The sequence below is a fragment of the Ranitomeya imitator genome, chromosome 1 (assembly GCF_032444005.1).
Source record: "Ranitomeya imitator isolate aRanImi1 chromosome 1, aRanImi1.pri, whole genome shotgun sequence".
Lineage (NCBI taxonomy): Eukaryota > Metazoa > Chordata > Amphibia > Anura > Dendrobatidae > Ranitomeya > Ranitomeya imitator.
Window position 1 is genome coordinate 260,309,721 of NC_091282.1, and position 27,789 is coordinate 260,337,509.

Sequence of the window (27,789 nt, forward strand, 5' to 3'; positions counted from 1 at the left end):
AGCTCCCGGTGGCCGTCGGGAATGGAAGCCGCGGCGTGGAGGCCCCGCAAGGCTAGCCCACCCGACGGAGAGAGCGGGGGCTAGAGTCACTGCGGCGCGGTCTGTGCCTAGGCCAGGGAGTGGCTGGGGCAAAGCGCCGGAGAGAAGGGGGAAAACGCGGGAGAAAGACCCGCCGGAAAGAGGATGGGGGCGGGGCCGAAACGCCGCACTAGGCCCCGACAGAAGCCGGGGCCTAAATTAGCCCCCGGTGGCCGGCGGAAAAGGTCCAGGCCCCAACCGAAGCCGGGCCTGGATTAGAGCCTGGTGACCGCTGTGGGGGAGAGACGCCGTGGAAACCTTACAAGGCCCCGGCGCTACCGCCGCAATGAACCCCTTCTCTGGTGGACCCATGTGCCGCACAAGGGAAGCTGAAGAGAGATCCAGGGTGAGGTAAGAGCCCTGGACCCCAAACTGTGGGACACAGTGACTTCCCCATAAAACAACCCCTGAGCCCCACTCTTAGATTGCTAGACAGGGGAGAAAATACTCACCTTTCTTCATCTGTATACTTACCCTTGAATGATCTGGGATGGTATGGGGAAAATACTCACCTCAAACCTCCCACGACACTAAGCTAAACTGAATATCCTACTTCCTGTCGGTAGGGTGTATACTGCAGAGGAGGAGCTAACTTTTTTATTTGCATAGTGTCAGCCTCCTAGTGGCAGCAGCATACACCCCATGGTTCCTGTGTCCCCCAATGAAAGGCGATTTTACTGTGTTGAGACCTTTGGCGTTCCTTGCTGGTGTCCTGGTGCCCTTTCTGCTGTCGCCTTTTTTGCTGCTGCTGTGGCGATGCTGCAGGTGGAGGTGATTCGGGCAAAGGTGATGCCGGGTCGCTCATACTGCTGCTGGTCTGCGGATGCTGCCTCGAGCTTGGCTTAGCTGGCGCTCCTATTCTCTTGAGGCTCCTGCTTATTACTGCAGAGCCACTGGGAGGATATGGATTCTGCTATTTGAATCCTCACGCCTCTCCCCCCACCTGCGCAGTAGCGACCGCCGAACGCCGGCGCCTGCGCATTAATCTTACGTGGTGCCAAGACGCTCTAACAGCCGACCCACCGGCGCCTGCGCAGACCGCGCCAAGCGCCCGGCCGGAAGTCCCGCCGGCGCCTGCGCAAAGCTCACCAAGCGCCCGGCCGGAAGGCCCGCCGGCCAGGGAAACACGCCGGCGCCTGCATGAAGCGCCCGGCGCATACCGGCGCACGAGCGCACCGCGAGACCAGCCTAGATGCCGGCATGCGCCGAACGGGAAGCAGAATGGCGCTGCTGACCGGCGCCCCCGGTCCTAAGCAGACCCTGTAGCGCTTTCTCTGCACGCCCGGTGGCGGTGCAGCGTGCAGACTTATGCTTGCTTTAGGGAGGGTCGCGCTGCACCTCCCGCAACTACAGAGGGACCCCCCTGGATGTTGCCGCTGCTGCATCTTACCTGGGGAGGTGACCGCGAACTCCTTGTCACCTCCCCCGCACACCCTGTCGGCTCACTGGCTCCCAGCGGTGGCGCTTCGGGTCACCACCCTAGCCGAGGCAGAGGGACCCCAGCTGCCTGAATCGGACTGGTTGGCCCCGGAATTCCAACGACGACTGGTAAGTCCGTAGGTCTCCCATCAAGGACAGGAAACCAACTGACGCAGGATTGGCGCATAGCAAATGTGGTGCCAATATTCAAAAAGGGCTCTAAAAGTGAACCTGGAAATTATAGGCCAGTAAGTCTAACCTCTATTGTTGGTAAAATATTTGAAGGGTTTCTGAGGGATGTTATTCTGGATTATCTCAATGAGAATAACTGTTTAACTCCATATCAGCATGGGTTTATGAGAAATCGCTCCTGTCAAACCAATCTAATCAGTTTTTATGAAGAGGTAAGCTATAGACTGGACCACGGTGAGTCATTGGACGTGGTATATCTCGATTTTTCCAAAGCGTTTGATACCGTGCCGCACAAGAGGTTGCTACACAAAATGAGAATGCTTGGTCTGGGGGAAAATGTGTGTAAATGGGTTAGTAACTGGCTTAGTGATAGAAAGCAGAGGGTGGTTATAAATGGTATAGTCTCTAACTGGGTCGCTGTGACCAGTGGGGTACCGCAGGGGTCAGTATTGGGACCTGTTCTCTTCAACATATTCATTAATGATCTGGTAGAAGGTTTACACAGTAAAATATCGATATTTGCAGATGATACAAAACTATGTAAAGCAGTTAATACAAGAGAAGATAGTATTCTGCTACAGATGGATCTGGATAAGTTGGAAACTTGGGCTGAAAGGTGGCAGATGAGGTTTAACAATGATAAATGTAAGGTTATACACATGGGAAGAAGGAATCAATGTCACCATTACACACTGAATGGGAAACCACTGGGTAAATCTGACAGGGAGAAGGACTTGGGGATCCTAGTTAATGATAAACTTACCTGGAGCAGCCAGTGCCAGGCAGCAGCTGCCAAGGCAAACAGGATCATGGGGTGCATTAAAAGAGGTCTGGATACACATGATGAGAGCATTATACTGCCTCTGTACAAATCCCTAGTTAGACCGCACATGGAGTACTGTGTCCAGTTTTGGGCACCGGTGCTCAGGAAGGATATAATGGAACTAGAGAGAGTACAAAGGAGGGCAACAAAATTAATAAAGGGGATGGGAGAACTACAATACCCAGATAGATTAGCGAAATTAGGATTATTTAGTCTAGAAAAAAGACGACTGAGGGGCGATCTAATAACCATGTATAAGTATATAAGGGGACAATACAAATATCTCGCTGAAGATCTGTTTATACCAAGGAAGGTGACGGGCACAAGGGGGCATTCTTTGCGTCTGGAGGAGAGAAGGTTTTTCCACCAACATAGAAGAGGATTCTTTACTGTTAGGGCAGTGAGAATCTGGAATTGCTTGCCTGAGGAGGTGGTGATGGCGAACTCAGTCGAGGGGTTCAAGAGAGGCCTGGATGTCTTCCTGGAGCAGAACAATATTGTATCATACAATTATTAGGTTCTGTAGAAGGACGTAGATCTGGGTATTTATTATGATGGAATATAGGCTGAACTGGATGGACAAATGTCTTTTTTCGGCCTTACTAACTATGAGAGTGGTACCGCCTTTTTATCCGTAGGTTTCCTGTCCTTGGTGGGCGGATCCCCTCTCTCCGTGGTGCCGTCATGGGCGATCAGAGAAAATAGATACCAATAAAAGTAAAATTAATTGAGACATCAGTAGGTTAAGTGTTTTTGAATATCCATATAGAATCAGGAGCCCCATATAATGCTCCATAAAGTTTATGATAGCCCCATAAGATGCTCCATATTAAAATATGCCCCATATAATCCTGCATAAAGGTTAATAATGGCCCCATAAGATGCTCCATAGACACATTTTCCCAATATAATGCTGCACAAATGTTGATTATGGCCCCATAACATGCTCCATAAAGAGAATTTGCCCCATATAGTGCTGCACAAACCCTGATTATGGCCCCATAAGTTGCTCCATAAAGATATTTGCGCCATATAGTGCTGCACAAAACGTTATAGCCCCATATGATGCTGCATACAGACACTTGCCCCATTTGTTGTTGCTGCGATAAAAAAAAAAAAAAAAAAGAAAAAAATCACATACTCACCTCTCCGTTGCTCATGCCCCCGCCACTTTCAATATTCACCTGACTTCGCTCCGGTGCGGCTCCATCTTCAGCGTCTTCTGCACTGACGTTCAGACAGAGGGCGCGCACTAACCACGTCACCGTGCCCTATGACCTCAGTGTCACTGCAGGAGATGCTGAAGACGGAGCGGCGCCGGAACGTGGAGCAGGTGAATAACGCGCAGCGCTCCTCTCCCCGTTATAATCACCTGCTCCTGGCGCGGTGCAGTCCCTGCTTCCCCGGAGCCGGTAGCTTCTTCCTGTACCGAGCGGTCACCGTTACTGCTCATTACAGTAATGAATATGCGTCTCCACCCCTATGGGAGGTGGAGCCGCATATTCATTACTGTAATGAGCGGTACCATGTGACCGCTCAGTACAGGAAGAAGCTGCAGAGCCGGGGAACCAGGGACCTGCAGGGACCGCGCCACGAGTAGGTGAGTATAATTAGACAGCCCCTGCTCCCCCTCCCCTGCTGACCCCTGGGTATGACTCGAGTATAAGCCGAGAGGGTGACTTTCAACCCCAAAAAATGGGCTGAAAATCTCAGCTTATCCTCGAGTATATACGATAAGTCAAACATCAATAGTCCATGACCATATAGATTGTGACAGGCATACACATACGGGAGATCAAAATGCCGCTCTGTAAAGACCCTCCACCACGGGAACTAAGACGACAAAGTGAAAACTAGAAAAATGTAAACATTAAGAAACATTTTATTAGACATATTATGGCAACATTAAATCAATGTAAAAACAAATGCCTCTTGTATGAGAGACGAGGAAGGAGGACTAGCCAGAGCACGTATATTTCTTAGTAACTTAACACGCTCTCGTTAACAACACTGAACGGCCCATAAGGTAAATTTTTGCCATGCATAGTATCCTTTACAGTTTCCAAAATCTGACGTTTATAACATAGATAAATAGATGCAAAGTACAAAAATGTATTCCCAATTAACAGAGCCTGATGGCTCAACCAGAAGGTGGCTGGTACAGATAGTATGCCCACAGAGCACTAAAAAGAGCGCAATATACAGCAATGTTAAAGTGCTTGGGCATGAAACTGTATCACTATTTCCATAATGGAATATTCGCCTATATGAAAAAACAGGATTTTTGGTTGCTTACCGTAAAATCTGTTTCTCGGAGCCTTCATTGGGGGACACAGGATACCATGAGTGTATGCTGCTGCCACTAGGAGGCTGACACTATGCAAATAAAAAAAAGTTAGCTCCTCCTCTGCAGTGTACACCCCACTGACAGGAAGTGGGATATTCTCACATGTAAAGCGCCATGGAATAAATGGCGCTATAATAATAAATAATAATAATATTCAGTTAGTGAGAAAGGAGTAGGAGAAGCAACGTGTAAAGAGAAAGGATAATATAATAATAATAAACTTTATTCATATAGTGCCAACAAATTGCGCAGCGCTCTACAGATTAACAGTTTCAAACACTCAAAGACTGTTCAAAGAACTCAAACGTTAACATGTAGCGTTTCCCTTACTTCGGGTCTTGGGGGACACTCGCTTTGCACGGGAATAACGCATACAGGCACGATTTTTCCACAAAAGCAGTCTATTCCGGTTTATTACACGTCATAAACCATAACACAAACAGTTCATCATTTATATCAACGGAACACAATAACCACCGATAGTCTGTTCCAATGGCAGATCCGTGTCTGCCCATAACCCCTTGTTACCTTACAGGAGCTCCGGCTCCACACACTGACTCCTGCCAGTGCTTGTTTACAGGGAAACTGCCTCACTGGGATCACCGTCCTTGTGACCAGGGCACCTCGGATAGTCCAGACCCACAGTAGGAACTGTAGTTTCTCCAACACAGAAACTGTCCCAGGCTCTGTAGATGCAGCCTTTCCATGTGCTTCCAACACACAGGCCATCAGTCCATGATCTTACCAAGTGCTTACAGGACTCCAGTCCATCCGCGGACAATCCAACACTCAGACCATTCCAGGACTCACACTCTTACCAGGTGCTTGCTGGACTCCAGCCCATCCCAGGACAATCCAACACCCTCGAGCATTCAGTCCATAGTCTCTGCAGTGCTTCCAGGAATCCAGCCCACTTCACGACAATCCAACACCCAGGCTATTGCAGGACTCACGGTCTCAGTGCTTCCAAGACTCCAGCCCATACCAGGACAATCCAACACTGACCGTACATCAGGTCCACAGTCTCAGGTGCTTGCAGGACTTCTCCAATACCAGGAGACTCCAACACCGACCGGCCAGGACCTTGCACATGGACCAAACGGATCCATACACAGGAACATGTGACCCACACCCTGGTCACATTACATACCTGTAACCACTCCCCTGGGTGGGAGTGTGGGTGTGTGTGGCTAGTCTGACCCTCCCATCTCTCATAACTAGCCCTGCCAATCTCCCAATAGAACTACACAATTACTTGTGGGACTACAGTTCCCAGAACACCAACCAAACTTCACACTGACAGCACAGAATGTCTTCCTCTGCAACACACACCGGCCATTTACACTCCTGCTGGACTTTGTCGCATCACATTTATGTCTCCAAGCGCATCTTGAAGTGCACACACAGCGCCCCCTGGCTGTAACGTAGGTCACTGCACCACACACAATAAACAGAGCTGTTCAACTTGGGAGGGTGCTGTGTCCCCCAATGAAGGCTCCGAGAAACAGATTTTACGGTAAGCAACCAAAATCCTGTTTTCTCTATCGCCTCATTGGGGGACACAGGAAACCATGGGACGTCCCAAAGCAGTCCCTGGGGTGGGAACAGCAGTCAACTCAAATCTGGGTCAGAGGAATTCACCACATTCGCCTGCAAGGTCTTCCTACCTAAGCCGGCATACGCCTAAGCTAGTGGCAGCAGCATACACCCATGGTTCCTGTGTCCCCCAATGAGGCGATAGAGAAAAATGCCTGTGCATAACGAAAGACAAATGATTTAGTCCATAAGAATGTGTCCTATATGGAATAGTGGCCAAAGAGGCATATAAGGGTAAATGGAGAGTGGAAACTGCATCCAGGAATGAAGAGAAGCTGTGCCAGCTATGATAAAAGACCAACAATAAGTGCAGTAAAGGGTGATGCCCCCTGAGGATGTGTGAACGAAATGTGCATCGGCTCAGGGGACGCACGACTGATCCAGGAACACATTACATCGAGTACGTTGCATAAACAGAGTTGGGCATTTACACACTTATTCATGGTTTTTTAACATTGACTCTCTTCATTCCAGGATGCGGTCTCCACTCTCAGTTTTGCAAATTTTAAACTGGTGTGTAGCACCCTTGCATTAACCCTTATATGCCTCTTTGGCCACCATTTCATATAGCACACATTTTTAAAGGACTAATTAATTTGTCCTTCATTATGTACAGGCACTTTATTCATAGCAGCCGTCCTGACTCTGCTAAGTGCCCCAGTGAGTGAAGATTAATGCCCAGGAATACACTGCAGGGAAAGTCAATGTGTCGCAGCCCAGCTCTTACCCACGGTCTTGTGTGCCCAAAGCGGTCCTCTCTTTGCTAGAAACCCGGCTGAGTCGCAGCACAGCACTTGGAGGAGTTTGCAGTGCAGAGGAGCGTCCAGAGCAAGCAATGGCCACCGGGGGCAGGGAGAGAAGTTTGTGCTGAAAAGGAGTGCCAAAAGAGTGGGCGGAGCCGGCCCAACGCGTGTGTGGGCGGAGCCGGCCCTACGCGTGTGTGGGCGGAGCCGGCCCAACGCGTGTGTGGGCGGAGCCGGCCCAACGCATGTGGACGTAGCTTCTGCCATGCGGCCTAGTAAAGGCCAAAGCTGGGGAGTAAATTTCCGGCGGGAACGTACCCGGCCTGGTGAGCGCAGCGCCGTCAGGAGCCCCCCTGCCGAACCGACCCCGGCTGTTGTGAATTCTGCTCTTGGGTTCCCTCCAGTGGTTGTTGGTGGGAATGCAGTTGTCTCTGACTCACAGTCCTGGCCAGGTGTATCGGATAATTACAATTCTGACTGGGATATTTAGGTGTGCAGGATCCTTTAGCCCTTTCCAGTTGTCAATGTTTCTCTGGAAGTGTTGGATCTCTGCCTGGCCTCTCCTGCTTATCTGCCAGTTCAGCAAAGATAAGTGTCTGTTTCTTTTCCTGTGGCACACATGCAGTGTGCTTATTTTCAGTACTGTTCGTTTGTTTTTCTCTTGTCCAGATTAGACTGTGTCTGTGTTTTCTCAGTCTGGTTGGTTTCACTGGAGTTGCAGATATACGCTCCTACATCTTTAGTTAGATGTAGGAAGTTTTTTGTGTATTCTGTTGTGGATTTTTTGAAGGGTTTTAATACTGACCGCACAGAACTCTGTCCTATCTAGCTAGAATGGCCTCCTGTGCTAAATCCTGTTTTTCTGCCTGTGTATGTTTTTTCCTCTCCGACTCACCGCCAATATTTGTGGGGGGCTGTCTATCCTTTGGGGATTTTCTCTGAGGCAAGACAGTATTCCGATTTCCATCTTTAGGGGTATTTAGTCCTCCGGCTGTGACTAGGTGTCTAGGTGTGTTAGGAACACTCCACGGCTACTTCTAGTTGCGGTGTTAAGTTCAGGTTTGCAGTCAGTATAGTGGCCACTTTCTCCAGTGAAAGTTCTCATGCAGCTCCAAGGTCACTGGATCATAACACCCTGCACTTACCAAACGGAGATCTGGAGGGTCACTGAGGAATCACAGAGCTTAACCGCTCTGCCTGTAGGTCAGGTGCCGCAGATTGGCCGGTGCAGGGACCCTCCATCCACGATTCCTTGTTAGCGATGTGGAGATAGAACAGCGGTGATGGAAGGAGGCGGACGGTCTATCAGTGATGATGCAGTGGGGGCAGCTCAGATGCCATAGATGCCTCTGTACATCCTAGAGGGGTTCATTACCCCAGGATGGAACAGGGGGCTATTTGTCCAGCGTTAGTAAGCCTCGCTGCAAAAGGGGGTACATTGAGGTGACACTCCACGTTCCCATCTGTTGATGGTGTGGGGAGAGTGGTGCCCTTAAGGGACCCGTTGCCCCTAAAATTAGCTCAGGCATGGCTATAGATGGTGCAGGAGGGGGTACGTGGAGGTAACACTCCACATTCCTGCCTTTGGTTGGTTGGAGGAGATCGGAACCCTGAAGGGATCCATTCGCCCCTATGATCCTTGCAAAAAAATTGCTAAAAAGTAAAAAATAGAATAAAAAAATTGTAATCTGAATAGCAGACCAGTGTGACTCCAAGAGACACTAAGCAAGAACTGGTTCGGCTAGAGCCAGTGTGTGGGTGTATACTGCAGGGGAGGAGCTAACTTTCTTTGTATCACTTAGTGTCAGCCTCCTAGTGGTAGCAGCATACACCCACGGTCTGTGTCCCCCCAATGGGGTGAAGGAAAAATACAATGATACAGTTTCATGCACAAGCACTTTAACATTATATTGCTCTCTATTTAGTGCTCTGTGGGTATATTATCTATGCCAATCACCTTATGGTTGAGCCATCAGGCTCTGTTAATTGATAATACATTTTTCTATTTTGCATCTCTTTATTTTATAAACGTTAAAGGATACTGTGCATGGAAAAAAATTCACCTAATGGGTCACTCACTGTTGTTAACAAGGGTGTATTAAGTTGCTATGTATATACGTGCTCTGAATAGTCCTCCCTCACATCTCTCACACAAGAGGCATTTGTTTTTACATTGATTTAATGCTGCCATAATATTTATAATAAAATATATTTTCCCTGGTGGAGGGTCTCTACTGAGCGGCATTTTCATCTATACAGACAAGGAACATGCTCACCTTCTGAATTTCTTTTAGCAGAACACCATCTGTCATGAACTTCATTTTTGTTTCGGGAGAAACATTTCCTTCATATCGGATTTGATAAGAAACAACACTTTAAAAGAAAAACAAGTAGGTTTATAGTAAAAAACAAAAAAAAACAAAACCAAACAAAAATCCCCACTAGACCCATGCTCTTGATGTTCCTGCCAATCATGATGTGCCAGCTCAGCAAGTCAAAATCGCATCTCAATCCTTGGACTGGCCATCGGCTCTCCTAAGCGTGACAGCATGTATTTCTATGCAGCTGTCACGCTCAAGTGAGGAGAGTCGACGACCAGTCCGAGGATTGCAATGCAATCCTCACATGAGCAACACGGCCACCTGACTGCGCTCTTAAGGCCTGTAACTGCAGTGGTCACATGTTAATAAAGCATGTCATCACATCTTGAAATTAACAGACTGGCGACGGACTACCAGAGCATCTTCACTAGAGTAACGCAAGAATGTATGTGTAAATGTGATATTTTCACATTTTCCGTCACAGCCGGGCATGTCCCCCTCCTTGTATACAGGGTATAGGCCTAGGAGTGACAGAACAGCCCACCTTTACACAATGGTCACACCAGGTAATTAGCCCAGCATCTACAATTTGCATTGTACAACTATAAAGACTATTTGATAGTCCCAAATTAACCTTGTTTTCTAGAAATATGACAGAAATATGTTTATCTACGTACCTGAAGGGATATAAAGTATTTAGTAACTTATAAGTCAAGCAGATTACAGCTCAGCAGCTACAACTTACTTCTGAGGGAAGTTCATTTCTTGAGCCACTCTTTGCGACATAGTCACTGCTGCTACACGGCGAGGCTCGGTGATACCGATTAGATCACTATTACTAAGAACAAAAAGAAAGGAAATTACCAAAGTCTAACTGCTACCTTGCTTCAAAGTCCTGTGTAAGTCTGAAGAACAGCCAAGGAACCATGAAGAAATATTTCTAAGTCGTGAAAATGTAATCATATAAACTATTTAGCCTTGATCTGCACTCGGTAAAAACATTTCCTTCAATAACCTTACTGAGATTCTTACAAGGATTTCTGTGCAGGAACAATCTATGCTTTGTCTTGTAAAAGACCAACATGCAGACTGACTGTAAGCCGTCCAACTAACCTAAGAGACTACGGCCATGTGATTTCTACATAGGAAATAGAAAAGACAAGAAACACACTGAGCATTATACATTACACTACATGGGGCACATTAGCCCCTTCCCATTTAGGACGTGATTGAATATGCTGGGCAAATGTGGAGGCAACTTAGAAGCCGAGTTCCGTTCACACACGGTAAAAACTGTCTGTGTTACATAGCTGGCAACTGTGACCAACAGCAGCAACTAGTGCTGTAAATCTGCTGAACACAACTATGCCTGCCATCTCGGTCCTCACGTGAAGCTTAGCCACAAGCTAAAGGTCCATAGAGGATAGTTATATATTTATTTTCTACAAATACCAGAATTGTTCTTATCACTTACATAGAACAAAAGATACCATAACGGTATAAGATCAACATATGATTTTAGGATGTGCGGTCCATGTCCATACAGTGTCATTGCCCATAATAAGGTGCTAATAGTGCTCCAGTGTTATCTCAGAGTACCTCTTAACTTTGTAATCAAAGTGTCAGTATTGAGCCCAAATAATTGCAGTAGGTCCCAGCCAGTCAGTGTAGAAACCCCACATAGCTATAATTTCAGCACGACAACGCATTTCCCCATTCCTGTTCATGATTTATCAGGAGGCTATTAGGAGGTATAAGATAATTGTGGTTTCATGAAGTCATCACGTCGGATTCTCAGCTGAGGTTGTGGTCGAATTGTAGCCTTGTGGGGTTTCTACACTATGACTGTCTGGGACCTAATACAATTATTTGGGCTCAATACTGACACTTTGCAAAGTTAAGAGGAGCTCTGTGATAACACTGGAGCACTATTAGCATCTTATTATGGGCACTGAAAATATAGGGTTTTTATGTGAATATTTAATTTACATCCCTGCTATTGTCGGCGAAGGCCATACTGTAGTACTGCTAATATTTTGTCTTATGAATTGTCACTTTATTCTGGATATTTCAGCTATTTATTTATATCACTTGCCAACTTGTGTTTGGTTGTGCATATTTTTGCCTCCTGTGAGGGGTTGTAGTGCCTAGGATCACCTAGGGTTTACCAGATTGAGACGACAGTGAGCGACGTTGCCATAACTTGTGTGCTTTATTTAGGGTGCCAACCTGAGAGGCTAGGAAGGTCTATTAATGGGGGTAAATTATTAGGGAAAGAATTGAGGTCTAAAATATATTTTCCCCTCCCTACCCAAAAACCATGGTTTGATATGAGGCTTAAAATAGGGATTTTTTGTGTACTCACCGTAAAATCCTTTTCTCCGAGCCACTCATTGGGGGACACAGAACCATGGTGTTATGCTGCTGTCGCTAGGAGGCTGACACCAAGTTGAGACAAAAAAGTTAGCTCCTCCCCTGCAGTATACACCCTCATGCTGGCTTCCAGAGACCCAGTTCAGTGTAAAAGCAGTAGGAGATCATTAACAAACATATAACATAATATTAGAGTATAACATGTCAGTGTAGGCCAAAAACCATAAAAAAGAAAAAACGAGCCATAAGGCTAACAGTGTGGGTGCTGTGTCCCCCAATGAGTGGCTAGGAGAAAAGGATTTTACGGTGAGTACACAAAAATCTCTATTTCTCCTTCTCCACATTGGGGGACACAGAACCATGGGACGTCCCAAAGCAGTCCCTGGGTGGGGAACAATATAACCAAATAACTCCGTGTACCAACTGACTATAAGTGTGCAACTGCCGCTTGCAGAATACGTCTGCCAAGGGCTGCATCCGCAATAGATTGAGTGTGGACATTGTAGTGCTTCGAGAAAGTATGCAGGCTGGACCACGTTGCGGCCTTGCAAACCTGCTCTGCTGACGCCTGGTGCCGAATGGCCCAGGAAGCACCCACCGACCGAGTTGAGTGTGCCCTAATCCCTGCCGGGATAGGTCAGCCCCAGACCCGATAAGATTCTTGAATAGCAGATCGGATCCATCTGGCTATCGTGGCTTTAGAAGCGGCTAAACCCTTTCTGTGACCCTCAGGGAGAACAAAGAGGGAGTCCAATTTGCAGAAGGGGCAGTCCTAGAAATGAACCTCCTGAGAGCCCTTACCACGTCCAAGGTGTGAAGGGTCTTTTCAACCCTATGTCTTGGCTGTGGGCAGAAGCAGGGAAGAACGATATCTTCATTAAGGTGGAAGGATGAAACCACCTTGGGAAGAAAAGACGGAGATTGACGTATGACCACTTTGACCTGGTGGAAGGAAAGGAAGGGCGACCGACAGGACAGGGCGGCCAACTCTGAGACTCGCCTGATAGAGGTTACTGCCACAAGGAAGGCGACCTTCCAGGAGAGAACAGTCAGCGAGACATATTGCAGAGGTTCAAAAGGGGACTCTTGAACACTCAGGACCAAATTGAGATCCCAGGTCTCTAATGGCATTTTATAAGGGGGTACTACGTGGAAGACCCCCTGAACAAAAGTCCTGACTTGAAAGTTAGCAGCAATCTTACATTGGAACAACACGGATAATGCAGATATCTGACCCTTGAGGGAACTGAGCGCCAGACCAAGCCGGACTGGAGAAATTCCAGAATGGAGGGAATTGAAAAAAAAAAAAAAACGAGAGGATGTCCACAGAGCCTGCACCATGAGAAGAAGGCTTTCCAAGTGCGGTGATAGATGCGAGCGGAAGACGTCTTGCAAGCGCTTATCATGGTGGCAATGACTTGCTGGGAGAAACCAGCTTGAGTTAGGATCCAGGTTTCAACAGCCAAGCCATTAAACGTAGGGCCCCTGAGCTCTGGTGGTAGATCGGCCCTTGGCGAAGCAGATCTGGGCGAAGCAGATCTGGGCAATCTGGTAGCCGCCAGGGAACGTCGGAGACAAGTTGAACGACAAGTTGAACGTGGCCAATCTAGGGCGACTAGGATCAAAGGAACCCCCTCCATCTTGATTTTCCGGATAACCTTCGATAGTAAGGGAAGCGGAGGAAACACGTACGGGAAGTGGAACCGATGCCATGGGGATATCAGTACGTCCACCCCGATGGCCTGGGGATCCCGAGAACATGCTATGAAATTGGGAACTTTCGCGTTCAGTCTGGACGCCATCAGATCCACATCCGGAGTCCCCCAGCGAAGGCAAATCTGCTAGAAGACCTCCGGATGGAGTTCCCACTCCCCCGAGGCGAGACCCTGATAACTGAGAAAATCCGCCGCCCAGTTCTCGACACCTGGAATGTGCACTGCATAAATGGTGGAGCGGTTGTTCTCGGCCCAACGGAGAATGTGGGAGACCTCCAGCATCGCCGCCCTTCTGCAGGTACACCCCTGATGGTTTATGTACGCCACCGCTGTGACGTCTGATTGAATGCGAATAGGGTGACCCGCAAGGAGAAAATGGAAATGCCTCAGGGCAAACCTGATCGCTCGAATCTCTAAGATGTTTATCGGAAGTCTCGATTCCCGAATTGTCCAACGCCCCTGGGCAGTGTGGTGGCGAAATACTGCTCCCCAACCGAGGAGACTGGCGTCGGTAGTCACCACCAGCCAGTGAATTGGGAGAAAAGACCTCCCCTGGCTGAGAGACGATTCCAAAGTCCACCATTTGAGCGCTTGCCTGATCCGCGGGGACAGAGGACATGGCGGATCGAGGGATAAGGGACTCCTGTCCCAATTGTCTAGCCTGTTGTAAGGGGCGGAGATGCAGTTGGGCGAAGGGAACCGCTTCCATTGCGGCCACCATTTTCCCCAGGATCCTCATGGCAAACCGAATGGAATGAGGAAAGGGACGACAAAGCATCCGGGTTCCCTGCTGGAGCGCTTGGGCCTTGGACCGAGGAAGCAGGACCAGCCCCTTGGACGTGTCCAGGATCATGCCTAGGAAGGAGACCCGATGGGCTGGAAAGGGGGAGGACTTGTCCAAGTTTATCAGCCAGCCCTGGGGTTAAAGAGTATCCAAGGAGTGCGGATGCATGCATGATAGACAACCTCCTGATCAAAGGTCTGTCCCAAGTATGGCAACACAACCACTCCTCGGGAGTGAAGAAAGGCCATGACCCCCGCCATGACCTTTGTGAATATCCTGGGCACGGTGGCAAGGCCGAAGGGTAAGGCCGTGAATTGAAAATGGTCCTCCTGGATGGCAAAACGCAGGAACCTTTGATGTGGCAGGAAGACTGGGATATGGTGATAAACATCTTTGATGTCTATTGATGCTAGAAACTCTCCTCTCTCCATTGAGGAGGTGACCGACCGGAGGGATTCCATCCTGAAGTGCCAGACTTTTACATACTTGTTTAGGAGCTTTAGATCCAAAACAGGGGGCACCGTCCCGTCCTTTTTTGGAACGACGAAGAGGTTTGAGTAAAAACCTCTGAATCTCTTGTGTTCTGGAACCGGAACAATGACCCCGTTTCGGCGGAGAGTGTTGTGAATTCTGCTTTTGGGCTCCCTCCGGTGGTTGTAGAGGGTAATGCAGTTGTGCCTGGACTGCAGGATTGGACAGGTGTATCTGCAAATTGCAAAGCTGACTGGGGTATATAGCTTTGCAGGACTCTTTAGTCCCTGCTAGTTGTCCATTGTTTCTTTGGAAGTGTTGGTCCTCCTGGCCTCTCCTGCTTGCTGCCAATTCAGCAAAGTTAAGTGTTTGCTTCATTTTGTTTTAGAAACACTGCTGTGTGTTTATTTTCTGTGCTGATCTTGTTTCTATTTTGTTCCTGCTAGACTGTGCCGGATGTTTTTCTCAGTCTAGTTGGATTCGCTGGAGTCGCAGATATACTCTCCACATCTTTAGTTAGGTGGTGGAGTTTTTGTATTTTTCTGCTGTGGATATTTTGTAGTGTTTTATGCTGACCGCATAGTATCCTGTACTTTCCTTTCCTTTCTAGGTAGAAGTGGCCTCCTTTGCTTATCCCTGTTTTCAGTCTGCGTGTCTTTTTCTCTCCTACTCAGTCATTATTTGTGGGGGGGCTGTCTATCCTTTGAGGGTCTACTCTGAGGCAAGAGAGTTTTCCTATTTCTATCTTTAGGGATATTTAGTTCTCCGGCTGTGTCGAGGTGTCTAGGTCTGGTTAGGCACACCCCACGGCTACTTCTAGTTGCGGTGATAGGATCAGGGTTTGCGGTCAGTATAGTTACCACTGCTCCAGCGAAGGTCATTTCATGCTGCTCCAAGGCCACCTGATCATAACAGGAGAGATTCGATGGAGCGGTGAAGTGCGAGAGACTGAGCTCCTGAACTTGGGAGACGAGAGAGGAAAAACCGTGCCGGACGGGAGGCGGAGAATTCTATTTTGTAACCAGAAGACATCCGGTCTCTGACCCATTCGTCGTGGAAGACGGAAAGCAAGACACGTTGAAAGAGAAGCAGGCGTCCGCCTACTTTGGTGGTGTCGATCGGAAAACTCACCGAGTCATTGTGAAGGAAATCTGGAGGGCCTGGATCCCCTGGTTCTGGGTTGCCTAGACTTACATCGTCAGGCTGATTCGGCCTGTATGAGGGCCGAGGGTCTCTCTCTGTACGTGGAGATCGTTCTGATCTGGACCAGAATGGGCTACTGCGAAAGGGCCGAAAGCAAAAATGTTGCTGATGCTGAAAAGCAGTCTTAGGCCTGTGCTGCCGGAGGAATTTGCTTTTCATTCCTGTAGCATCGGAAATAAGCTGGTCTAATTTTTCTCCAAACAGACGTCCGCTCTGAAAAGGCAGAGAAATCAAAGATTTTTTTTAGACTTTTTAGAAGAGGAATCTGCGCGCCACTCTCTAAGCCATAGTGCTCTCCTAATGGTCACGGCGTTTGAGGCAGCAATTGCAGCACAGTTTGCTGCATCTAAAGACGCATACATCACAGTCTCCAGCCATAGCAATTCGTTTGGCGAGATCCGCCGCCTCAAACAGAAGAGCCTGGTCCTGAATGGATTTTGCAAGGGCATCTGCCCAGAAAACCATTGCTTTTGCATGCCGCAGTGAATGAAGGGGATAGAGAGGAACCTGAGGCTTCATATACTGAGCGAGACAGGAAATCTATTTGACGTTCTGTGGGATTTTTAATCGAAGCCCCATTAGATACGAATAAAAGCGTTTTGGTAGACAAACGCGAAACCGGGGGATCCACTAGTGGAGGTTCTGTCCAATCTTTGACAAGATCTGCGGAAAAGGGATACTTCGTTTCCAAGGCCATTTTTCCCGTAAAGCACTTATCCGGTCGCTCCCTGTGTCGCCGGACTATATCTAGAAAAACCGGGTGAGAGGCGAACACCCTATGGGATCGCTTGGTTCTTTTAAAAGATACCACATGATCTTGAGCCAAATTAGGGTCATCGTCAACCTTTAGCGCATGATTGATGGCTTCAATGAGGGAGTCCACAGTCGATTGAAACTCCAGAGAACCCGGGTCCAAGGATGCCTCAGACTCTTATTCGGAGTCATGTTTGCTGCGAGCCCCTGGAGAGGGTGAGCCAGAAGTGGAGCTACCAGAGGCTGAATGGCATGAACGCTCAGGAGAGGTAGTGCGGATCCGTTTTTTGGATGTCCGTACCTCCTTCAAGTGAGAGCGGCCCCTGCTGGCCGGTGATTCCCCTGTAAGGGAGGGGTCTCAACACAGGTAGACGAGTGCCCTGCTCCCCAGAGGGGTCATGAAGGGATTCAATCGCTTTGGCCAACGAAGCCATTGATCGTGACAGTGACGCGGCCCACTCGGGAGGGCTAGATACACTGGGGTCGGTAGCGGCGGAGGGCTCCTGAGCACATTGGGCATCACAGGCTGAACAGAGAGGGGAGCTTGGAGGCCGAGGGAGAGGAGCCTGGCAGGTGGTACACGCAGTGAAAAAAAGTGGTATGTACCTTTGTAGTCTTTTTAGCCCTTGACTGCGACATGATGTACCCCAATATAAGTAAAAATACTGCTATTGGAAGCGATGTGGGGTAAAGCTGCAGGGAAGCACCTAGTGCAGTCTCCTTACCCAGGGTCCTGTGTCCCGCAATCTGATGAGGTGGCGCTGAGTAGGGGGAAGACCGGCATCCAGGAGTGTCGACACGTGCAGAAGGCGGCCGGAGCTGCTGTGCAGTGTGGGAAGATGGCTGCCGAGAGCTGGGAGGTAGTCTCGCAAGGAGCGAGAAGCACCAGGTCTGGGGGCGGAGCCTATCGGGATGCAGCCCACACCTTGCCAAAGCCGGGAACTAAATTTATGGCTTCGGCCGGTGCGCACCCGCGGACCGCCGGGAAAGATGCCGCGGAGCCCTGTAAAGTCCCTGCCACCAAGGAGCTCTCCTATGACTGCCGGAAAATGACCCCTTCCGGGTGGCACTTACCCCGATATGAAGGGGATTGTAGATGCAGCAGGTCAGAGCTGTGCCAGGGGTAGATAGGACGGTGCACCGTTGCGGGAGCCTCCATCCACCATCCCCTTAAAAGGGGGGGTGGAGAGGAACCGTCCACCCTCCTTCCATCATCCGCTTTTTTCAGTGGTGATGCAGTGGGGGCTGCACAGACGCCACGATGGAGGGTGCCTCTGAGCATCCGAGTGTATAACCTGGTGGGCAAAATGTCCAGCAATAGGCCTGGCTGCAGAAGAGGATACGTGGAGGTGACACTCCACGTGCTCATCTGTTAAGGGAGGAGGGGAGATCGGTGCCCTTGATGGAGCCCGTCGCCCATAAAAACAGCCCAGGCAGTGGCATCCCACGTCGCAGGAGAGGATACGGAGGGGCGACACTCTCCGTGCTCGCCTGTTGCTGGTTCGGGGAGATCGGAGCCTTGAAAGGTTCCGTCACCCCTTCATCCGGGTAAAAAATTAAATAGTAAAAAAAATTAAAAAATAAATAAATAAAAAAATTAAGAGAAATTCTGGCCTGAATAGTGGACCATGTGTGCCTCCCACAGACACTAAGCTTGAACTGGGTCTCTGGAAGCCAGCATGAGGGTGTATACTGCAGGGGCGGGGCTAACGTTTTTTTGTCTCAACTTAGTGTCAGCCTACGAGCGACAGCAGCATAACACCATAGTTATCTGTGTCCCCCAATGTGGCGAAGGAGAAATATCTATATATGTTTGCTTATAAATTAGTGCCACAGGCATGTTTTAACTGGGAACACACACTGTGTGCAGAATTATTAGGCAAGTTGTATTTTAGAGGATTATTTTTATTATTGATCAACAACTATGTTCTCAATCAACCCAAAAGACTCGTAAATATCAAAGCTTAATATTTTTGGAAGTTGGAGTGGGTCTTTTTTTTTAGATTTGGCTATCTGAGGAGGATATCTGTTTTTGCAGGTATCTATTACTGTGCAGAATTATTAGGCAACTTAATAAAAACCAAATATATTCCCATCTCACTTGTTTATTTTCACCAGGTAAACCAATATAACTGCACAACATTTAGAAATAAACATTTCTGACATGAAAAAACAAAACCCCCCAAAATTAGTGACCAATATAGCCACCTTGCTTTATGATGACTCTAACAGCCTTCCATCCATAGATTCTGTCAGTTGCTTGATCTGTTTACGATCAACATTGCGTGCAGCAGCCACCACAGCCTCCCAGACACTGTTCCGAGAGGTGGACTGTTTTCCCTCCCTGTAGATCTCCTATTTTATGAGGGACCACAGGTTCTCTCTGGGGTTCAGATCAGGTGAACAAGGGGGCCATGTCATTATTTTTTCTTCTTTGAGACCTTTACTGGCCAGCCACGCTGTGGAGTAGTTGGAGGCATGTGATGGAGCATTGTCCTGCATGAAAATCATGTATTTCTAGAGTGATACCGACTTCTTCCTGTACCACTGCTTGAAGAAATTGTCTTCCAGAAACTGGCAGTAGGTCTGGGAGTTGAGCTTCACTCCATCCTCAACCTGAAAAGGTCCCACAAGTTCATCTTTGATGATATCAGCCCAAACCAGTACCCCATCTCCACCTTGCTGGCGTCGGAGTGGAGCTCTCTGCCCTTTACTGATGCAGCCTCTGGCCCATCAAGAGTCACTCATTTCATCAGTCCATAAAACCTTTGAAAAGTCAGTCTTAAGATATTTCTTGGCCCAGTCTTGACGTTTTATCTTATGTTTCTTGTTCAAAGGTGGTTGTTTTTCAGCCTTCCTTACCTTGGCCATGTCCCTGAGTATCGCACACCTTGTGCTTTTTGTTACTCCAGTAACGTTGCAGCTCTGAAATATGGCAAAACTGGTGGCAAATGGCATCTTGGCAGCTTCACACTTGATTTTCCTCAATTCATGGGCTATTATTTTGCGCCTTTTTTGCCCAACACGATTCTTGCGACCCTGTTGGCTATTTGCCATGAAACGCTTGATTGTTCAGTGATCACGCTTCAAAACTTTGGCAATTTAAAGACTGCTGCATCCCTCTGCAAGACATCTCACAATTTTGGAGTTTTCAGAGCCCGTCAAATCTCTCTTTTGACTCATTTTGCCAAAGGAAAGGAAGTTGTCTAATAATTAAGCACACCTTATATAGGGTTTTGATATCATTAGACAACACCCCTCCTCATTACAGAGATGCACATCACCTGATTTACTTATCCCCTTTACCCCCAAGGGTGGTTTGCACGTTAATGACCGGGCCAATTTTTACAATTCTGACCACTGTCCCTTTATGAGGTTATAACTCTGGAACGCTTCAACGGATCCCAGTGAATCTGACATTGTTTTCTCGTGACATATTGTACTTCATGACAATGGTAAAAATTCTTTGATAGTACCTGCGTTTATGTGAAAAAAACGGAAATTTGGCGAAAATTATGAAAATTTCGCAATTTTCCAACTTTGAATTTTTATGCAATTAAATCACAGAGATATGTCACAGAAAATACTTAATAAGTAACATTTCCCACATGTCTACTTTACATCAGCACAATTTTGGAACCAAAATTTTTTTTTGTTAGGGAGTTATAAGGGTTAAAATTTGACCAGCAATTTCTCATTTCTACAACACCATTTTTTTTTAGGGACCACATCTCATTTGAAGTCATTTTGAGGGGTCTATATGATAGAAAATACCCAAGTGTGACACCATTCTAAAAACTACACCCCTCAAGGTGCTCAAAACCACATTCAAGAAGTTTATTAACCCTTCTGGTGCTTCACAGGAATTTTTTGAATGTTTAAATAAAAATGAACATTTAACTTTTTTTCACAAAAAATTTAATTCAGCTCCAATTTGTTTTATTTTATTAAGGGTAAGAGAAGAAATTGGACCCCAAAAGTTGTTGTACAATTTTTCCTAAGTACGCTGATACCCCATATGTGGGGGTAAACCACTGTTTGGGCGGATGGGAGAGCTCGGAAGGGAAGGAGCGCCGTTTGACTTTTCAATGCAAAATTGACAGGAATTGAGATGGGACGCCATGTTGCATTTGGAGAGCCACTGATGTGCCTAAACATTGAAACCCCCCACAAGTGACACCATTTTGGAAAGTAGACCCCCCAAGGAACCTATCTAGATGTGTGGTGAGCGATTTGACCCACCAAGGGCTTCACAGAAGTTTATAATGGAGAGCCGTAAAAATAAAACTAAATTTTTTTCCCACAAAAATTATTTTTTAGCCCCCAGTTTTGTATTTTCCCGAGGGTAACAGGAGAAATTGGACCCCAAAATTTGTTGTCCAATTTGTCCTGAGTGCGCTGATACCCCATATGTGGGGGGAACCACTGTTTGGGCGCATGGGAGGGCTCGGAAGGGAAGGAGTGCCATTTGGAATGCAGACTTAGATGGAATGGTCTGCAGGCGTCACATTGCGTTTGCAGAACCCCTAATGTACCTAAACAGTAGAAACCCCCCACAAGTGACCCCATATTGGAAACTAGACCCCCCAGGGAACTTATCTAGATGTGTAGTGAGATCTTTGAACCCCCAAGTGTTTCACTACAGTTTATAACGCAGAGCCGTAAAAATAAAAAATCTTTTTTTTCCCACAAAAATTATTTTTTAGTCCCCAGTTTTGTATTTTCCCAAGGGTAACAGGAGAAACTGGACCCCAACAGTTGTTGTCCTATTTGTCCTCAGTACGCTGATACCCCATATGTTGGGGTAAACCACTGTTTGGGCACACGGGCGAGCTCGGAAGGGAAGAAGCACTGTTTTACTTTTTCAACGCAGAATTGGCTGGAATTGAGATCGGACGCCATGTCGTGTTTGGAGAGCCTCTGATGTGCCTAAACAGTGGAAACCCCCCAATTATAACTGAAACCCTAATCCAAACACTCCCCTAACCCTAATTCCAACGGTAACCCTAACCACACCTCTAACCCTGACACACCCCTAACCCTAATCCCAACCCTATTCCCAACTGTAAATGTAATCTAAACCCTAACTGTAGCTTTAGCCCCAACCCAAACTGTAGCCCTAACCCTAGCCCTAACCCTAATGGGAAAATGGAAATAAATACATTTTTTTAATTTTTCCCTAACTAAGGGGGTGATGAAGGGGGGTTTGATTTACTTTTATAGCGGGTTTTTTAGCGGATTTTTATGATTGGCAGCCGTCACACACTGAAAGACGCTTTTTATTGCAAAAAATATTTTTGGCGTTACCACATTTTGAGAGCTATAATTTTTCCATATTTGAGTCCACAGAGTCATGTGAGGTCTTGTTTTTTGCGGGACGAGTTGACGTTTTTATTGGTAACATTTTCGGGCACGTGACATTTTTTGATCGCTTTTTATTCCGATTTTTGTGAGGCAGAATGACCAAAAACCAGCTATTCATGAATTTCTTTTCGGGGAGGCGTTTATACCGTTCCGCGTTTGTTAAAATTGATAAAGCAGTTTTATTCCTCGGGTCAGTACGATTACAGCGACACCTCATTTATATCTTTTTTTATGTTTTGGCGCTTTTATACGATAAAAACTATTTTATAGAAAAAATAATTATTTTTGCATCGCTTTATTCTCAGGACTATAACTTTTTTATTTTTTTGCTGATGATGCTGTATGGCGGCTCGTTTTTTGCGGGACAAGATGACGCTTTCAGCGGTACCATGGGTATTTATATCTGTCCTTTTGATCACGTGTTATTCCACTTTTTGTTCGGCGGTATGATAAAGCGTTTTTTGCCTCGTTTTTTTTTTTTTTCTTACGGTGTTTACTGAAGGGGTTAACTAGTGGGCCAGTTTTATAGCTCGGGCCGTTAGCGATACTAAATATATGTACTTTTGTTTTTTTTTATTTATTTAGATAAAGAAATGTATTTATGGGAATAATATATATATATTTTTTTCATTATTTAGGAATATTTTTTTTTTTTTTTTTACACATTTGTAAATTTTTTTTTTTACTTTGTCCCAGGGGGGGACATCACAGATCGATGATCTGACAGTTTGCACAGCACTCTGTCAGATCACCGATCTGATAGCAGTGCAGGCTGCTTCACAGTGCCTGCTCTGAGCAGGCTCTGTGAAGCCACCTCCCTCCCTGCAGGACCCGGATCCACGGCCATCTTGTATCTGGGTCTGGAGCAGGCAGGGAGGGAGGTAAGACCCTCGCAGCAACGCGATCACATCGCGTTGCTGCGGGGGGCTCAGGGAAGCCCGCAGGGAGCCCCCTCCATGCGCGATGCTTCCCTGCACCGCCGGCACATCGCAATCATCTTTGATCGCGGTGTGCCAGGGGTTAATGTGCTGGGGGCGGTCCGTGACCGCTCCTGGCACATAGTGCCGGATGTCAGCTGCGATAGGCAGCTGACACCCGGCCGCGATCGGCCGCGCTCCCCACGTGAGCGCCGCCGATCGCGCTGGACGTACTATCCCGTCCGTGGTCATAGGGGCCCACCCCACCTCAACGGGATAGTACGTCCGATGTCAGAAAGGGGTTAATTGATAGTTGGCTCTCAAGCCTGAACAGCTTGGAGTAGGACAACATGTATAAAAAGTATCATGTGATCAAAATACAACTTGCCTAATAATTCTGTACACAGTATATAAGAAGTTTCCTTTAACAAGTGATTAATAAAGTACGGTATGTGTTTTATTGGATGAGGCTTTTGTAATTTGAACTTATTTTTCTTATTTTTTAAACTTTGTTGTTTTTAAACTGTATTTATTAGTCCCAATGAGGAACATGAATTTGTGACCGTCTGATCGCTTGCACTATATGCAGCAATATCACATTATTGCTGAATATAGTAAAAAAAAAAAAAATAAATAAATAACTGTCTCCTTTCAAGCTCGGCCCCGGCTGTCATAGCAAATAGTGATGAGCGAGTATACTCATGGCTCGGGTTTTCCCGAGCATGCTCGGGTGACCTCCGAGTATTTATGACTGCTCGGAGATTTAGTTTTCATTGCGGCATCTGAATGATTTACAGCTACTATCATGCTTGATTGCATGTGGGGATTCCCTAGCAACTAGGCAACCCCCACATGGACTCAGCCTGGCTAGTAGCTGTAAACCATTCAGCTGCCGCGATGAAAACTAAATCTCCGAGCAGTCATAAATACTCAGAGGTCACCCGGGTGTTCTCGGGAAAACCCGAGCAACGAGTATACTCGCTCATCACTAATAGCAACCCATCAGCAATCTGTGATTGTGGCAGAGGAGCGCTAACGGGAGCATAGAATTCTGTGCCCTCATGTCGGTGCGCTGTTAATGACGCTGCCAGAGTTTGACAGCGACATTTAACAGAATAACAGTCATGAGAAGTGGGGGAGCTCTGCTCCACCCACAGCTGAGAAGCCTCATTCACAAGTCAGTAGTTTGTATCAGTGTTTGTTTGCCAAAAACAGGAGTAGAATTTGCAGAGAAAAACTAACTGAAAGATTGACATTTGTTCTTTGTTTTGGCATACAAATACTGATGAAAGACTGATCAAAAATATAGATGTGCAAGTGAGGCCTTAGAGGAAGGTTCTGGCTGTAAAACACAGCCATTACCTTCTGGGTATGAGGCGAGCCCAGTCTGAGAGTCCACTCCATACACCGGCAGATGGCAGATGTCAGGAAAGGGTTAAAGGTCCTAAGTTAAACGTGTACGTGTGTGTGTGTGTGTGTGTGTGTGTGTGTGTGTGTGTGTGTGTGTGTGTGTGTGTGTGTGTGTGTGTATATATATATATATATATATATATATATCTCTCTATCTTAGGGGTTTTTGTATTCTCAGGAACGCTAGAGCAGACAAAGGCTCCTGAGATTTCATACGGCATACGTTTTTATTTGCAACCCTTTACTCATGTATACTAGGTTACATTTGGAACAATAAGGGCTTACCTTCCATAACCGGCTTCATAGAGAAACTGTGGCACCTGAGTGGTTTTCCCACTGCCAGTCTCCCCACATAAAACAACAACAGGGTTTTCTTTAATGGCTTCCATAATGACCTGTTCTTCAGCCAGGATTGGGAGATGCAACCTAGCCTCCTAGACAATACAATATAAGTTAGCTTTCATTATGTTACATACCATCTGCTATTCACACTGTACAACAGTACATTGATTTGACAACTGCACTGATTATGCCATGGTTATATTCCTTCCTCTGACTCTATAGAATCATTTTAAGTATAGTTGTCCTTTTGGATATCTATCCCTACGACACTGTGAGCAGAATTATTAGGCAAGTTGTATTTTGATCACATGATACTTTTTATACATCTTGTCCTACTCCAAGGTGTTCAGGCTTGAGAGCCAACTACCAATTAAGTAAATTAGGTGATGTGCATCTCTGTAATGAGGAGAGGTGTTGTCTAATGATATCAAAAACCTATATAAGGTGTGCTTAATTATTAGGCAACTTCCTTTCCTTTGGTAAAATGGGTCAGAAGAGAGATTTGACGGGCTCTGAAAACTCCAAAATTGTGAGATGTCTTGCAGAGGGATACAGCAGTCTTTAAATTGCCAAACTTTTGAAGCGTGATCACCGAACAATCAAACGTTTCATGGCAAATAGCCAACAGGGTCGCAAGAAGCGTGTTGGGCAAAAAAGGCGCAAAATAACTGCCCATGAATTGAGGAAAATCAAGTGTGAAGCAGCCAAGATGCCATTTGCCACCAGTTTTGCCATATTTCAGAGCTGCAACGTTACTGGAGTAACAAAAAGCACAAGGTCTGCGATACTCGGGGACATGGCCAAGGTAAGGAAGGCTGAAAAACAACCACCTTTGAACAAGAAACATAAGATAAAACGTCAAGACTGTGCCAAGAAGTATCTTAAGACTGACTTTTCAAAGGTTTTATGGACTGATGAAATGAGAGTGACTCTTGATGGGCCAGATGGATGGGCCAGTGGCTGGATCAGTAAAGGGCAGAGAGCTCCACTCTGACTCAGACGCCAGAAAGGTGGAGGTAGGGTACTGGTATGGGCTGGTATCATCAAAGATGAACTTGTGGGACCTTTTCAGCTTGAGGATGGCGTGAAGCTCAGCTCCCAGACCTACTGCCAGTTTCTGGAAGACAATTTCTTCAAGCAGTGCTACAGGAAGAAGTCGGTATCGTTCAAGAAAAACATGATTTTCATGCAGGACAATGCTCCATCACATGCCTCCAACTACTCCACAGCGTGGCTGGCCAGTAAAGGTCTCAAAGAAGAAAAAATAATGACATGGCCCCCTTGTTCACCTGATCTGAACCCCATATAGAACCTGTGGTCCCTCATAAAATGTGAGATCTACAGGGAGGTAAAACAGTACACCTCTCGGAACAGTGTCTGGGAGGCTGTGGTGGCTGCTGCACGCAATGCTGATCGTAAACAGATCAAGCAACTGACAGAATCTATGGATGGAAGGCTGTTGAGTGTCATCATAAAGAAAGGTGGCTATATTGGTCACTAATTTTGGGGGGGTTTTGTTTCTGCATTTTGTGCAGTTATATTGGTTTACCTGGTGAAAATAAACAAGTGAGATGGGAATATATTTGTTTTTATTAAGTTGCCTAATAATTCTGCACAGTAATAGTTACCTGCACAAACAGATATCCTCCTCAGATAGCCAAATCTAAAAAAAACAACCACTCCAACTTCCAAAAATATTAAAGCTTTGATATTTATTAGTCTTTTGGGTTGGTTGAGAACAATAATAAAAGTAATCCTCTAAAATACAACTTGCCTAATAATTCTGCACACAGTGTATTAGGTCAGGTTCAAGTGGCCATATGAAAAAACGGACCAGACATATCTGCAAACGTGTGCGAGGCTCCAAGTGCAGCTCTGTGTTTTCATCTATTTGGCAAGGAGATGCCGGTTATTAAATGACCCAGACTGGTCCATAAAACAGACCAGACTTGTGCAGGAAAAAAAATTTCTGTAGTAACTCTTATATGGCAGGAGAATCTCTCCCGAAACAAGCCTTAGAAGCCTTTATCACAGTACTGCCAAAGGAGGGTAAAGATCCCAATCTTTGCTCTAGCTACAGACCGATATCCCTCCTCAATGCAGATACAAAGCTTTGGGCAAAACTCCTAGCGACCAGATTGGGTAACATCCTCCCTAGACTGATTCGCTCGGACCAGGCGGGTTTTATACGAGGGAGGGAGGGCAGGGATAATTCAACTAAAGTTCTCCAATCCATAATGTATGCTAGAAAGCGGAATCTGCCACTGACTCTTTTATCTACTGACGCCGAGAAGGCTTTTGATAGAGTGAGTTGGAGATACATGGAGAGTGTCTTGCATCGGTTTGGCTTTCCTCCTCAGTTTATTACAGCTGTTTTTTCCTTGTATTCCCTTCCCACCGCCAGGGTCCGAGTGAACGGTATACTATCAGACGCTTTTAATATCAGTAATGGTACCAGGCAGGGGTGCCCCTTGTCCCCTTCTTTGTTTATACTAGTTATCGAAACACTGATTCAGAGAATTAGACAGGAGGTCCAGGTCAGGGGATTACAGATAGGTAGTATGGAAATAAAAACTTTAGCATTCGCAGATGATCTGCTTTTCCTCATCACTAATCCTTTCAAAGCATTCCCTATTATCCTCAATATACTTAATCAGTTTGGTAAATTATCAAATTTTAAAATTAACTACTCTAAATCGGAGGCTCTCAATATTACCTTATCAAACTTTCAGCTATCTAATTTACGTAAAATAACCCCCTTCTCTTGGTCCGCTTCCTCCATAAAATATTTGGGAGTCTGGGTTACCAGGGATCCCATGGACTTGTTCAGTTCTAACTTTTCTCCCTTACTAAAGAAATTAGATACGTTGATGAAATCTTACAACTTACCCACTTTATCGTGGATAGGACGTATCAACGTATTCAAAGCGTACCTGAT

General features: G+C 46.5%; 1 protein-coding gene across 1 annotated transcript in view; it reads right to left on the minus strand.

Moving 5' to 3' along the window:
• Nucleotides 1–27,789, minus strand: part of DHX37 (DEAH-box helicase 37) — a 101,453-nt gene that overhangs the window by 65,060 nt on the left and 8,604 nt on the right. The window contains exons 6-8 of the mRNA XM_069756032.1: nt 24,795–24,943; nt 10,265–10,357; nt 9,475–9,571 (exon numbers count right to left, since the gene is read on the minus strand). Coding sequence (XP_069612133.1) covers nt 9,475–9,571; nt 10,265–10,357; nt 24,795–24,943 — 339 coding nt within the window. The remainder of the gene's footprint in view (nt 1–9,474; nt 9,572–10,264; nt 10,358–24,794; nt 24,944–27,789) is intronic.